General features: G+C 31.9%; 1 protein-coding gene across 3 annotated transcripts in view; it reads right to left on the reverse strand.

Moving 5' to 3' along the window:
• The window catches only part of Ppn (proteoglycan-like sulfated glycoprotein papilin), an 84,369-nt gene that overhangs the window by 36,988 nt on the left and 31,348 nt on the right, over positions 1-16,033 (reverse strand). For all 3 annotated transcript variants that reach the window (XM_090112088.1, XM_090112089.1, XM_090112087.1), the window contains exon 2: positions 2,426-2,498. In XM_090112088.1, coding sequence (XP_089968214.1) covers positions 2,426-2,498 — 73 coding nt within the window. The remainder of the gene's footprint in view (positions 1-2,425; positions 2,499-16,033) is intronic.

A 16,033-nucleotide genomic window follows, 5' to 3' on the forward strand; every position in this document is an offset into this window, starting at 1 on the left:
TTTTATTAAATGTTTCAGTTGCCATCAACATACGCGTTATCGTTTACAAACAATTTTATTAGTAATCACTTGATTTTTCTTTGTGAAGATGCGATAATTATTTAATACCTTGAAAAATCATAGACTGCTTACCGCCACTTTCGCGGCTCAAGACTCAAAAATGGTTACTACACTAGTGTTTGGATTGGGTGCATACTGCATAATGCAATATTGCATAATGCAATAAGAAGTAATTTACTTGCGCCCACGTTAGACCTACACCTGCCGTGTAACCCTTAAGACTCAATAGTTAGTTCTCGTTAAAGATCAAAACATCCGGCCGTTTAATGTTTTCTAGTTCAAGTGGGTATACAATCGAGTGAAGTGCACGTATGTCATGAAAAGTGATGTACACTGTATACTATACACTCTTAGTTGGTTCTGTCAACATAATCTATCCTTCTTTAGTAAAATTGAGGAAAATCTGCTAATTTTTAAAAGGTAGAGCAGAAATTCGTCGTCTTTCCTTCTGTAGTAGTATTCAAAATTAATTTTTAATAGAGTGTATTCGATTTGTTTAAGTAATCAGTAATTAAGCTTTAAAATCAGCAATTATAATTACAACCATAATAGTCTCTCGCATTAACTGATAAGAAGATTTTGTTACACAAAAGAAGGCTCTCAAATTCATCTTTTGATTTTGTATTGCAATGCATGGAACAAATACAATTACAAATACGCACGCTTAGTCTTTATACATATAAAAGTTATTAGACCGAGTCTTAAACAGTGTAATATAAAAGACAATGTCCTCATAAATCGCTAATATAGAGCAATGAGCTAACCGAATTTTTAGTGCTGTAGACTTGCTGTAGATGACCGATCTAGTTGGTCATAAGCTAACGTACCCATCAATTGAAGGCGCCTTATGATTAGATTTATGACTATTTAGAGAGATCAATTAGTATTATGTAGGGTTGTCAACGTTAAATTTTGTAAGCTTATCATAGCAAGCTTTTTAGTTCTTGATTTTTATTTCCTTTGTATTATTTTTATAATTGTGTATAAATGAAATTGATAGTGATAGGCTATATTATCTGGATTTTTTGAAGTGAAAACTTCTTTAGCGGCGTTGGGTAGGTATAAAATCTTAAACTCGCGTCAGGACACGTGGCCTGATCGAAAAAGCGTAAGATGGATGTTTTTTTTTTTAAGCCCTTATATTCCATGCGTAAGACGGATACCATTCCAAAATATCAAACATGCTGAACGTTAATAATCAAGTTTTCACTTCTGCCGGCACTCCCGGAGTGCAACCCGTCTTTTTTTTGTAATATTTGTTAGACTATAAATACTTTTTCAATCCAGCTATGTATCATATTATGTACATATTAGCAAACTAGGAGGGCCATGTTTATTACTTATATCCTTATTTCGAGATAATAAGTATTTCATTACTCTCTCTCTTAGTACACGGTATAAATCAAGACAAAACAAAGAGATTAAAGAAATTATAATAGCTACAACCCTTACGTGACAACCCTACATATCATGAAAATGTTGGTCTCACGCTGTGAATTCCACGTGCTTTAATGTTGTGTGATGTAGAAATGAAATTGAAAGTAATTTGTATGGTATTATTATTACCACGGCCTTTAATTTATAACTAACTTAATGCCTGCGGCTTTTCATAGATTCGTGGGAATCTGTGACGAGATTAAAATCTTGTCCTTTACATTTTCAGCGCATAAAATACCTATATAACAATTAAGTATAAAATGATAATCATATTTTGTAAAATTCATGTCAAATAAAAAAAATATATCACAGAAAATCATACTCTAATAATTGACTTACCTACATAACTATACAATTTTGAGTTTGTTTGTAATACAAAGATCTAACTTCTTGTATGTTTGATTGAAATAAGGATATGTTCTATTTTCAACAACTATTCTAGTATTAAAAAACCATTCTAATCATAGATTGTCGATTCATGCGACCGTCCGCAAATTGCGTCCAATAGACGAAGTAATTCGGCATCTAGCTAAAAATTGATTTATCGGTGTATTGTGAAAACAGATGTCTCATTAAATTGGATGGTATAAGGTTAGATGGTGATTTATGAGAGCGGCGAGATTCAAAGTCAAGGCCCGTTGTGGTGAGGTCAATAGTCGAACGGCCTATTGCTTAATATGTGTTCTTTGGCATTCACAGGGTGAGGGTCAAACCGTCGGGAGGTCCAGCGATAGACATTAGTTTGGAAATACAAATATTTTGAGTGTGTAGGTATGTACCTCCATGTTGCAATGACATGTAATGATGTAAAGTAGGTATTCAAAGTTTCAAAACTTATATCCTTCATCCTTGATTTTCTTATGATATCAATTAAATGTAAATTGAAACTTTAATTTATAATGATACTTAAAATTTAATAACTACTTACGTGTGAAAAATGATGCCTTGAAGCCGTCCACGATATACAATTAATAATAAAGATGGCTGCCACCAGCAGCGATCTGTAACAACAAATGCAACATTCCATTAATAACAAGTCCAATATGTTATTGCTATATAGTATATACCTACAATATTACAATGTATTATTTTGTAATTAATTAAGACTCAACATGTTACTTTAAACATGGTCAGAGATGTAGGATACCATAGCAGCGAATATCAAGGTATAATAAACCACAAAATGTGTTCAAAAATATTTAAAAGGCTTCTGTAAAAAGAAACTGAATGAAATAAACGACCACACCATAAGCCCTCAATCTAATGAAAGTCGTAAAATAGCATAAATAAAACACGTAATTGTCGCTATACGATATAAAGTTTTGGTGTGAAACTTCCATTTAAGGTAATCTTCCTGGTTCATACTACTTTAAGTAATAAATATAAAATAATAAACATTCGAAAAATGTTAACAAGTGGACGCGACAGAGCGATAGATAACGTGCATTTTATCGCTTTCCGAACATCTCAAAACACTTTGTGTCCAATTACACGATTTAAAATTGAGGTAAGTATTTGATAGGTTCATTCTTAGGTTGTCGATGAAATTGTTAGATATAAGCATTGAGATAATATTAATAGGAGACGACACCGCCTACATCACTTATGTTCCACTCAACATACGTCATGTGACGTATGTTGAGCGGTATTTTTTAATGGTTTTAAAGTGAAACGCATCAAACATGCCTTCGAGCTTCGTGTGTGTTACGATATTGCACAAATAATACAAATAATACGGAAAAGTGCAAAGGAATAACTTTCATCGTTAAGTACCTAACTAAATAATAATTTTTAAAACTTAGTTAGAGCAAAAAAATGGCGCACAGATTTTGTTCGTGGTGTCTCCTCCATACGTAGTAATATTATCTCAATGGATATAAGCGGCGTGATCTGCTGCCGCGCTTCTGCCTGATATCATCTTTATTGGTTGTGGCTCAAGTTATCAAATTATTTGATGCTACGAGCGACCGCCCGTGAATGTGGAACGAATAAAAAGTAAATATCCTTTTAATAAAATCGTTTTTTGGGTTGAATATCAGTTAATATCAGGACATTTCCCTGTTTGTGTTCAGTGATCTTCTATACAATACTTACTAGGAGGTCTTGTAGGTCTACGGTAAATAATCCTTACGTTATTTACTAGAATTGATTCCGCTTTCCAGTTTAATTAATCAATTGAAAGCTCGAATGTTTTTCAACTTGGACCAGCACAAAAGCTATTTAATCCCGTGGGATAATAAAGTATAGAAAGTAAGCAGGATGAAAGAAATGTTAATTAGCGGCCATGACTCTGAACAAAGACGTATTCACCTTGATATCATAGTAATTAGTTTGTAAAAGACGTGGTAAAAGCAATGAAGGTATACATTGGCGTTATATATTCAACCTGTAATGCAGTATTAATGTTGCATAAACCTTAAGAATTTGGGAAATTTAACGATAACTTGACAAGCAACAAAAGATGAATTCAACTGCTACTTTGTGGAAACGGCACTTCAATCTTGAAAAAACATTAGTAAAGTTTCTTTAGGATTTATTTGATAAGAATCTATAGATACTGCCAAGACTGCATTGAATAATAAATCTACACATGATGTATTGCAAGGGCATCAATTGTAAATTAAGGAGCAGGACGATCTTGAAGGAGACCTACGAAATACAGCCAAATATAAACATCCGGTCTGATCATCATGTCCTAAACAGGGTCCGAATTAATTGCGTAATCTCTTTAATATTCAAGGATTTGCAAGTTTAATAGTGTACTTTGTACCTTGGGGATCTAAAATCATTTTAAAACTTTGTTTGTAAAATTAAGAGATGAAATAAAGATATTACGACTATGAGCGTGATTATTATTTTTGTGTTCTTCCTTATAATATCTTATCCTTCATCAATGGATTTATAAATCATAATAGTTTTAAAGAAAAATATTTTTACATAGCTAATATTACATCCCTACTAATATTATAAATGCGAAAGTAACTCTGTCTGTCTGTCTGTTACGCTTTCCCGCTTAAACCTCTCAACCAATTTTGATGAAATTTGGCACAGACAATCTTTAAACCCAGAGAAAGAACATAGGCTACCTTTTATTGCGAAATATGTACCACGGGCGAAGCCGGGGCGGACCGCTAGTAACTAGGTAATATTTCTACTGACTCAAATAATTTGAAGAGTAAAAAAAAACAATGTAAAACCATCCGTTTGCAATTAGCAAATATTGTTTTGTTTCTTTATTTCGTAATAATATCTTAGCTTTCACTCTAACATAGTCATTAACAAAGAGTGCCTGTTGTTGGTTTTTACATTAGGACGTGGTTTAAAAAGACATTTCTTGAACAACATAATTGCGCGGTAGATGTAGTTGCTACGTATTTTAAAAAAGAAATGGATATTTCATTCTACATATTGTAACGAATGTGATTATACGATTTATTTATTATTCGCCTTTCTAGCAAACGTGAGTCACTTTTTCGTCTAAACTTTTGATAATATGTCATATAATCCAAATAGGAAAGGAAATGTAAATTATGTTGCATAAACACAATTAGTCATAAATCGCCCACAGCACGGCGAGGATCAAGGATGTAACATTTGATACAAATGTGATGATACGGTTAATTTGCGGCATTGCGAGATGAACTTGGCATTGCAAATATCGAGTTCCGCGGGAAGGTAAGCCGATCCGCCTGTCAATTAACATACAACGGCTGAGTTATAGCCGCTCCATGGTTTTTTGTTCGCTACCGATCTTTTTTATTCGCTACCGAGTCTTTCTTTTACGATTGTTTTGGTGGCAGCAAATGACTACGATTTGTATGGATTAGAATAACCGTGTGTTTGGAGAAGTTTCTAGTATGTTTGTTAGGTATAATATTATTGATTGTTGCTCACATTCTGGAAGACTTATGCTGCTTTCAACTCTTCACTAGAATGAACTAATTTAGATATTTTATTGGTTAATCAACCAAACATAAAACTCATATTATCAAGAAATACATGGAAGTGTCTAAACTTTACTATAGAGCTTATCTTATATTAACAACAGCGCTGAAAGTAAAAGAAATAAATAATTCGCAATTGTGTTTATTTACAACATCTCGTTCGTCACTTGTCTGAAATGTATCTGGCTACAAAACCTTAAATTACCATTTGTGAAGATAAAATACGTGGGAACTATCGGACTGTAGTCTGTAATTATATTGTAGTAGGCTATGCATTTTTTATTTGTTTTCGTTTTAATTCTTTGCCTTAAAACATTTTTTTATTAAACAAATCTTAGTTAGTTTTTTATATAATAGAAGTGTTCAAACAGTAGATGTAGGTAGACAAGTAAAATTTCGTATTAAATATAGGAAATTTTTTAAAGGAAATTTTACTAGTCTACGGAAAGTTTTAACCTCTAAGCTTCTAGCAGTGAAAAAGCTTCGTGTAATAATGAAATATTAGAAATAAATCTGACATATTCATATCTATAAATAGATAAACAAATAGCAAAAGCTAAAATGTAAGCAAAAAATATTGTCTTTACACTTCCCTCGTTTCTTTGAATAGGTGCTTGGCACAAATTGCAATGTTTGCCTTGCTTTGTTGAATTTCGACAAAGATTTGCTCAAAACTCGAATACTCTTGTTTATATTATTCTTACATTTGCTTTATGTAATCGTTTATTATTGTTAGCACTCTATGCTTGTAGAGTTCATTAATATTTTATATTTGCCTGTAAAATAAAAGTGGTAAATAAACTCCAATGTAAATCATCAACGACTGATTACATAATTAATGAAGTCAAAAAAAATAATTATGAGATACTTTTATGGTACGTTATAAAATAAAACATTATCACTACTGACTACATAGTATAAAACAAAGTCGCTTTCTCTGTCCCTATAATATCCATAAGCATGCTTAAATCTTTAAAATGTACAGTGATTCGAGAAGAAATTTTTAGAAAAAGCGGCCGATGCCGCGGACAGAAAGATAGTTTATTTATAAACAAATCATTCACACACACATTTCTTGGTATTCGGGTTTTTACAGCAGTCGTTCGTAATTTCGCTTCATGTTATGAGAGAACATGAAAAACTAATAAAATTATCAAACGTTACTCATAGGTGTTGTCTCGTAAACACGTAATTTACAATGGTAGTGTATAAGTCCGAGGCGTCATTATAAAATGTTTACGGGAATCGATTTCATGGCTGGTTCATGTTGATGCTTATTTGAAAATAATGCTGGCGGAAGATATCGAAGAATGTTAGCAACGACAGCTTGTTATGTACCTAGTAGCTATCTTGTATTTAAATAAAATATAGCTACGGCGCTACATTGCGCTTATGCATACTGGCATTCCGCCCGCGGCTTCACTTGCGTGCGCGTTTTAGACATAATTTCTTTCTTTCACTATTTCAGGCCCTTAAATTCATTTTCTCTCCTAACAACGACCCACCACTAGGTTAAGGTTCTAATTGAAAATGCACAGATAGCATATTACCGTTGTATTTACTATTTATACAACATAAGTTATTACTTCTAACTTCTAGATTACTTCTAACTTCAGCAGAGTTCACATAACTATTAGTTCTACAGCAAAAGTATTTAAAATCGCCACAACAACCCGCAAAATGTAATAATAACAGTCATAGAGTAAAGTAATACATAACAGTTAAAAAAACATTCACGTGCATATCGAACGACTGTATCATAACCATAATATATAAAATATACTCCAAGTGGCTATTGATAGCCATTTAAATTATTTTTAAACGCATTGTGTATGCAAAGTCCCATTACGCGCTTCCGACCTGACGCCGACGCGTCTGATAAAACTATTAACATATAGTATGAGAGCTATGTTCATTTCTATTAATATGTTTTATAAGTGTAATAACGCAACGATGTGATGTATAATATTTAAATTATTAATTAAATTTGATATTGTTGGATGATCAAGGAAGTAATAGTTCATATTTGCAGGTTTGGTTAGTGGTTATGTATTTCTATTAAAGCAGAAAACGAAATGAATAGAGTAGATATTATAAAAATCTAGTAATATACCAGAACTGGAAATATACCATATCTAAGAATACATATCGTGATAAATTCATATTATGAATAGTTAAAAATATATCTGTCTATAATGTAATAACGTAATCTTTGAGGTTATTCAATTTTATCATACCTACACGTTTTTCTAAGATAATTTAAGATAATATATTTTATAGCTTATTAAGTTAACTCTTAGTCTAAGCGCCTCGTAACGAGCTAAAAATATCAGCTGATGCGCGTTAGAGCTTGAAATGCTATTATTTGTGGATAAATGCTTTCCGCACTACGCGAATAAGTAATTTATGACTCCGTTAAAGTATTGTTAGAACTTACGACGTATGAAAAATCGGATCACATAATATGTGGAAAAACTATAGATATAGTTTACCGAAGTCACGCAACATTGAAATTCGTATTCATATAAGTAGTTCTCAATTTATACACGTATCTACAGTTTTCAGATTTTCAGGGGTTTCAAAAGTTCAGAAAGTCGTTGGTCCTGAAGACAACAACAAAAACATAAAACTTTTAAAGGAACTATATTTCACTCCAATTGTCAGCATAATTAACAAACTTTTATAAACAAATGTATCACACATCGCAGACATGCATGATGTAATGTTGCTAATCCATTGTATAAATAGGTTATATTAATCGTTGACAAAGCCCACGGGTATGGTTCGCCAATTTTAATGGGTAACTGTTGAAATGACGCCATCCTAACGGGTGTAAGACTTCCAAATGAAGCGACAGCTCATATTGATGTCTTCCAACAGATAGGCAATGTATTGTCATTTTTATGGAACAATAACTTTGGTTATTAATTGTTGCAAGACTTTGTTGCTAACGTTCAGTTTATATGCCTCGATAGTCGATATATAAAAAATATGTGTTCTATTTTTATTTCTCCTTGCATTTTTTGTGAGCTATAGGATAGGTACTTTAAATAATTTGTCTGAGCTTAATCTAAGCCTAAATAAAGATGATGATTCACAAAACATGTTCCACATAAAAATGCAACAAAGCAGGAGTTTCCATCATCGAATAATTTATTTTAAAGTTTTATGGACGTATCTAGATCATAAACAAACTCTAGTTTCCTCTATCAATCTGTCAATAAAAAGAAACGAGTGTTTTTAAAACTGGTGAAAAGTTCTGTAGATTTCAGTAAACCTATGTTCACCCACGCAAGGTGAATGGTTACTAGGAATAAGGTTGCAGCCATAAATTTACTTGATAAAGATAAATTAAAATGTATCTTTATACCTAATACTCGTAATATTTACATTACATTTAAGATTATTCCTAAATAATAGTTTTATGCAGTACACTTTATTGAACCATGATAAAACCACTTCGATAATAATTATCACCAAATATACTTATTTACTTCGTTCTGAATTAGAGAACTTTGGCTTTGCGATACTCTTATGTTCAGGTAATCTTAGCAATTCGTATAACTATATTTACTTTAAACAAATAAGACTTTGAGGTATTTTCCAATTAAAAGTGATAAATTATATGCAACCTTACCTGCATTTTTAGTACTATAGTTAACCGGATTAATAGTCGTAGGTACTGTAATCAATGTAAATGACGTAAAAACACACTTTAATAAAATAGAGGCAACCCTAATATGTAATTACAAAGTAGCACAGGTCGGTCGTTCACTACATTCGATTTATAGGTAGTTAATATTATACCTAATCCTTTTATTAAGCAACAAATAACAATGTTAGCTTTGTCCAAAAATGAATCGATGATCATATCACCCACAATTATTAGCACATTTAAATTCAACGGCCGATGTTTTTAATATGTCTGCTTTTTGGTAGCAGCTATTGTTTTAAAATATTTATAAGCGTGCATAATTCCGTGATAACTTGTCAGGTACGTCATTATTTAAATTTCAGTGATACCATGGAATTTATTGGGTCCATGGTGATACTCATGATTGTAAACCATGTTCGATTTAAGCAGAAAAACGCAGTCGGGGTGTTGATGGGTCACCGCACCGCACCGATGGCGCACCGAAAACTAATTTTAATTTTTTTCCTTTAAAATTATTATTGTTTGATAAAAGAAGGAAAACATTATAAATAAATAGGATCATACATTTTTCCAAAAAATCTTAAAATTTTATAAATTTTCCCATAACAAATACATAATTGTGGTTTTGGTTAAAAACATATTTTACGACGAAATTTTCCTTATTAAACGCACAAACTTATCAAAGCCTCAACATGTGCATTGTAAATATGACTTAGCAATTTTCATGGAATAACGGCTTCTTAGAAAATAAGAAACGGGATAATTTTTCAACTGTAATAACATCTTGTGGAAGTTGAATTATAAACAAAATAATATTTCTATGGATAACATACATTTCGCAGTATTACGCTGTAGTATATTTATTTAAAATGTACTACAGCGTATTATTACACTATTAACATAATAACATTGTCTACTATTTGTAACGAAAGAAAAAATGTTTTTAACGAGTTGTTGTATGATTCACCTTTTACGTTCCCACTTCATATTATTTTCTTAGTCAACCTCTACGCTTACTATTAACACTTTAGGATTGAAATATTCTAGATTAAAAAAAAAAGATTTTTTTGACAAATTTTCAAATACTGCATTTAAATAAGAGTAACAACCACAATCTCGCTATTTATTATGTGACGGTTAATCTGCACGTTCCTAATAAAGAGGTTGATTTTAATTTAGGATCTTATTTGTATTGGAAAAAATAAAACAATCGAACAGACATTTAGTATCCAAATATTTTGTAGTTTCTATCCCGGTATATATGAGAACTTTTTATTGAGAACCGATAAGCTTTTTTATAACTTTACTAGCGGTCCGCCCCGGCTTCGCCCGTGGTACATATGAAAAATAGATGTTGGCCGATTCTCAGACTTACCCGATATGCACAGAAAATTTCATGAGAATCGGTCCACCCGTTTCGGAGGAGTATGCAGACTAACATTGTGACACGAGAATTTTATATATAAGATAAAACTTCAAAGGCATGGGTTTTAGGAAAATCTAATAATCTCAGTATATAATAACAAACATGGATTTCATATATTTAATAAAATAATGTAGTTTATTGTTTTTATCTTCATAAAATAATCGTATGAGCTATAAAATCGTAGCCAAATCGTAAAACATTGTTCTGAGGTTAGACATTGCGTGGCAGAGCATTGAACTTGACTAATATTTTTGTAATGATTTTTTTTAAGCTTTTGCACCAATTTTGCACTAGTCTTTTTTCATAGTCCTCCGCGTAATATGAGGATAGTGGCCCCTAATCATTTTCAATGATGTCATGAAATCGACATTAAATCGTAAGCTAGGTTAAATGAGAGAAACGCAATAGAGAGCTTTGCAACGTACGTCTTGTTTTAAAAGGAGCTTTGTATTTAGATTTTACGTATTATTCATAGAATAAAAAAGTGTAAATAGTAGAAAAAAAGTAGTAACGTGCAAATACAGGTTAACTAAAATTTTATCCAGATATAGTTTAAAGTACGCTGGAAATTATGTGCCTAAGACCAAATAAATTTCAATTAGTTAAAGCTAAAAACTGCTTAAACCAACACTTAGACTATATTTGACCCAATTTTGTATTAGTTCGTTAAGTCCTCACTGAGTAATTGCAGACTTCAAACAAACGCTTAAGTACATAAATAAGACCCAGTTTTTGTTTGAGAACTAGGTTTATAGGCACTAGACTAAATTGAGAAATGAGTAATATAAACAGAATTAATAAAAAGTTCTTTCCCAAGAAATGCAAATAAAAGAAGATATTTTATACCAGTCAAGATTCATACCTGCTATTATTAAACCTAAGTAAGTAATTCAAAAATCGGAGATTGACAAGTGAAGCATTTCTTTTGACGTTTTAAAAATTGAGTAATAATGTGGAGTTCAGAAACTCACACGTCATCATATACACTCAATCATATCATAATCATTGTTTATGTAGGTATCGAAAATGAACATTTGCGTGGACGGATCTACAAAGACCAAGGTTTATATTTACCTCAGGTTCTGTAGGTAGAACCACTATCACTCCACTTGACGACAAACGACAAAATGAACTCTATATTTAGAATACACTGCACCAATTATGACTAATCTAAAAGAGATAAATTTACCATATAACAATCCGTGTGAACCGCGAAAATAATATCATGACATGCCAGAACTGTGATGTAATTTTTTTGTCTCCAAAAAAAGCTGCTCAATTGCTACCGATCTAGATAGGTCATATTCTAGACAAAGATCATTTTAATCAATTAGTATCGCGAGTGACGCGCTTGGCTGCGCCGGGCATCGAACCTAGTATCACGAAAATGAAACAGTCGTAGCGGTTAATGATCTCTGAAACTTTATTTCCAGGAAGTATTCCTTGATAATCAACTATTTTCGCGGAACTCTATTGTTAAGATGCAACATCGTCTACAAACTCTGATTAAACAAAAGATGTGGCAAACAGGACTAAAATTAATGCATATTATAAGGAAAAGAAAAAGGTACAATTATTCGTTTTATTTTCATTATAGTGCTTGACAGGGGGGCTTCGTTTATACTATGATGTTCAATTTGAGTTAAGTGGACATTTAAGTCAGATTAATAGTAGTCTAGTTATGTTCTGATCGCTGTAGGCGTCAAATGCCAGTAGGTGCTCACTTACCAAAAGCGAAAGAAAACGCATAGAATATTCAAAAAAACTACCATAAATCAATAATTTAGTGATAAGTTAAAACCTATATTTGTCATTTAAGTATGAAAAATATCATACAATCAATTTGTGTGGGTTACACTGGCAAATCGTGACACCGTATTAGGCACACATTTATACGTGGAACGCGCGGAACCAATCTGATACGGTTTTGATTGCCTATAGTTGAATTTTACGACTACCGTGATTTATGACTGAAGTGATTAAATGCAATTTGGAGAATTATTTTCCCCAGATTTAATTTTTATTGTAGTCACTTTTGATTTCAAAAAGCCAATTTATTATACTTTCTTAAAGCTTTCTTTACAATTAATGTGTAACATAATAAAATAATAATTTTATAATAACATAATAAAATAATGATTTTAACAAATTTTAGTATTTTGATCTAATTTGAAGGTTGGTTTTTTACTCTTTGTGCAAATTGTCCTCAATATTTTAGTTGTTGTAATGATAGTTTAACATAATAATATTTACTCCAAGATTTATATACCGTGAATTGGTTCAATAGAAAAAGCTTTAATTATGAGCTTTTACGATGAGAATCGTCACTGCAAGCTAATTTGATCTGTATTACCTGCTGAATATAGTTCCTTTTAAATTTTCAATCGTGCTATACTAGGGTTCAATTATTCAATACTGAAACGGGTCAAGGGGAGGTGTTAGGGGTCAAATAAGGAAGACCTATGGAGACCTCAACACCTGTTATTTAGAAGCGTACCTGTGGCAAGATGCCAGCCTAGTACCAGGGGTCTATGAAGCAATAGAAGGTGCGATTACCTGGCGCATGCGTCCCACCTGTTCTACCTGTATCTATAACCATTTATTCTTGACCCAACAAGTGCTTATTGACGAGGGTTAATATTATAGAAAGGGTGGTTCGAGTTATATTGGCCAACAAAACCAGTGTCACCTGTTTGACGCATGCGTTCTTGGTTACCTTTGCTTTTCATTTTAGGTTTGGCACGCGACGTGTAGAGTCAACTCTACCTTGCTTACTTTCACTTTTAAGAATTAATAATTGTTTATTAAGCATTAGCTAAGTAGTTAATAGTGATAAACGTAATTTTAAACTACAATTTACGTTGTGATTTATTATTAATTTTTCTATTTCTATAATCAGTTTTTCTTTTTTTAAATTACTTAACTAATGAGCTGTTTTTGAACAAATACCAAACAAACAGAAACTGTAAATTAGTGGTTTCTGACCCGTAGGTGACATGTCACATACTTGGAAGTTGCCGAAATATTTCGCAAGTCAACGACCGAGTAATCGTCTAATAAGTAATTAGATGTCGCGTCCAGGACAACGCAACGCAATTAGTTGCGTCGTGTTAGGGGTCAATATTGACTGGCGGGACCATTGATCTCACGCGTTAGCTCAATTCTGTAGACTTTGTTGAGATTCTTTTGTTTTCCATACATGGCAAATTTTTGTCATCTTTGGTTACGTTACTTTCAACGGTTAAGCTTTATTTTCCTAGTACTTAGAATAAAATAAGTTATATATACAATATATTAAATATTAAAAAGCTCTGTATAAGTCTTTTTTATCATAATATTATGTTTGTAAATGATGAAAAGGTCAAAGTCACAAGAATGCGACTTTTGAAATAATTTAATAGTATGTACTATCAGTATTTTAACCTGACTGCAGTCTTTGTTAGGATTAAATCTTAACCTTTTATAAAATTTGTTCCGTCACGTTGCGGTCAAGTACTTCCTTCTTAGAAGCCCTCTAAGATCGGAAAGATAAAAGATGTATTTTTTTAAGGGAATGCATTTTGTTAACGAATCTTTCTTCGTTTAAGAAACTAGTTTTGGTATCTTATGCTTATATGTACTTATAAATGTTGAATGGCAAAGAGAATTTAAATGATCTCTTAAATGTTTGAAAAAAATTTTAGAGCTACACCAATAATATGATGAAGATGTTAGGTATGGCATATTTTAAAATGTTTTAAAATGAGTAATTATTTATTATGAATGAATTATCTCATAGCACAAGTCTGTTTACAAAGCAATTTTACGTAAGTGTAAAAGTAAGGAAATGTGTGCTTTTACCTTTCTTCTCAGTTCTCACCGCTTTTCTTATAGTTTATTTAAAAAAAACGAACTTTACATACTCGATTTTCCATAAACATAAATGTTACACTTATGCGAGTATAATCGTAATTTACAAATCTCCAAGCATTCGAGTACTCCAATTGTTTCTTTATTACTTATCTATTTTATATGGTTAAATATTTATTTTTATATCATATTACCAAAAAGGAATCCTCTGCTAGTTCGTCCCTGAGAGCACGGACAGAGTGGGCGGCGGAAGTTCTATCAGTTCCGTCCATATCACGAGCATGCTGTAGTGAAATTGCTACTTCATTTGTTCAATATGTAAGAAGCTGCTACGTAGATAGATATCTTTGCTCTCCTGTGCGCCGGGTTGAAATAATTTCACATTTTCCCATGGCTTTGAGTTTTGACTCACTGACAAGTAACATTCAAAAGTTGTAGGTATGTAAATCGTGTGCTTGTTTTAAATTAGAATAATCAAATTTATTATCTGGGTATTAAAGAGAAGCCGATTTACGTGAATATCATAAACATATTATTATGTAGATAGATACTTCGATATAATAAATTAACTGGATTCATGTTATAATTTATCCTAAATATAGTATTAACTGCTGTACAACAAACAAACATCACTTAAAATGAAGTAAAATCTAATTAATTGGACCAAAAGCTATAAAATTATGAGGGCTATAATCGCCGTCGACCCCACATGAGACTGGATTAGTTTTGATCTTATAATATTATCCCAAGTCGACGTCTGATGGACCTTTATGGTGCCCGCTATTTGATTACCTGAAAAAAGGAAAAATAGCCTAAGGGTAATATTTCAAGTTATAAAAATATACACGGATTAGCTCATGCTAGAGTTTATAAAGGTACAGATCATTTTATTACATATTATGTACGTTCATATATTATGTACTAGCTTTCCGCCCGCGGTTTCGCCCGCGTTTTCAAAGAAAAACCCGTTCCCGTAGGATTTCCGGGATAAAACCTATTCTACCAAATTCCATGCAAATTGGTTCAGTAGTTAAGGCGTGATTGAGTAACAGACAGACAGACAGAGTTACTTTTGCATTTATAATATTAGTATGGATTAATTTTTTTTTAACTATATAAAAAGTTATAAGTTATCTATATTCATTACATACATAATTTTTAGTGTTATGACTTATGAGTGACTCACTTCATCTTATAATAAATATAATATTCCATTGCCAATAAAATAAAATAACTATGCGAATTTATGTAACAACTGTTTTAAGATAATATAATCGCATTAACATAGGTAAATAAAACTAATATAAATAAATTATGTGCCATCAGCAAATTTCCTCTAACTCTCATTATATTGTGTAAACTTGACGCTCATGTGTACGACAGATCGCAAATACTTCACTTGTTTAATTATTATCTGTACTACGGTTTATGTACGATAAAAAATGAATCACTGAATTAAGCAAACGCTTATTACATTACAAAATTGTTCAACATAATAAAATAAACAGAATTATGACACCGACAATTTATTCGATAAAAATTAAATCAAAAAAATACATCAAAACCATATCAATATTCCTACGTGTGTGTTCCCGGGGAATGAAACAGGATTGACAGAGACGGAAATATTTCTATCTCTCTCTCCTTCTAAGCTCTCGTGTG

This window comes from Colias eurytheme, chromosome 18 (assembly GCF_061535395.1).
Source record: "Colias eurytheme isolate Ceu_HAF_F1 chromosome 18, ilColEury1 Martin Lab GWU primary, whole genome shotgun sequence".
NCBI classification, from domain to species: Eukaryota; Metazoa; Arthropoda; class Insecta; order Lepidoptera; family Pieridae; genus Colias; species Colias eurytheme.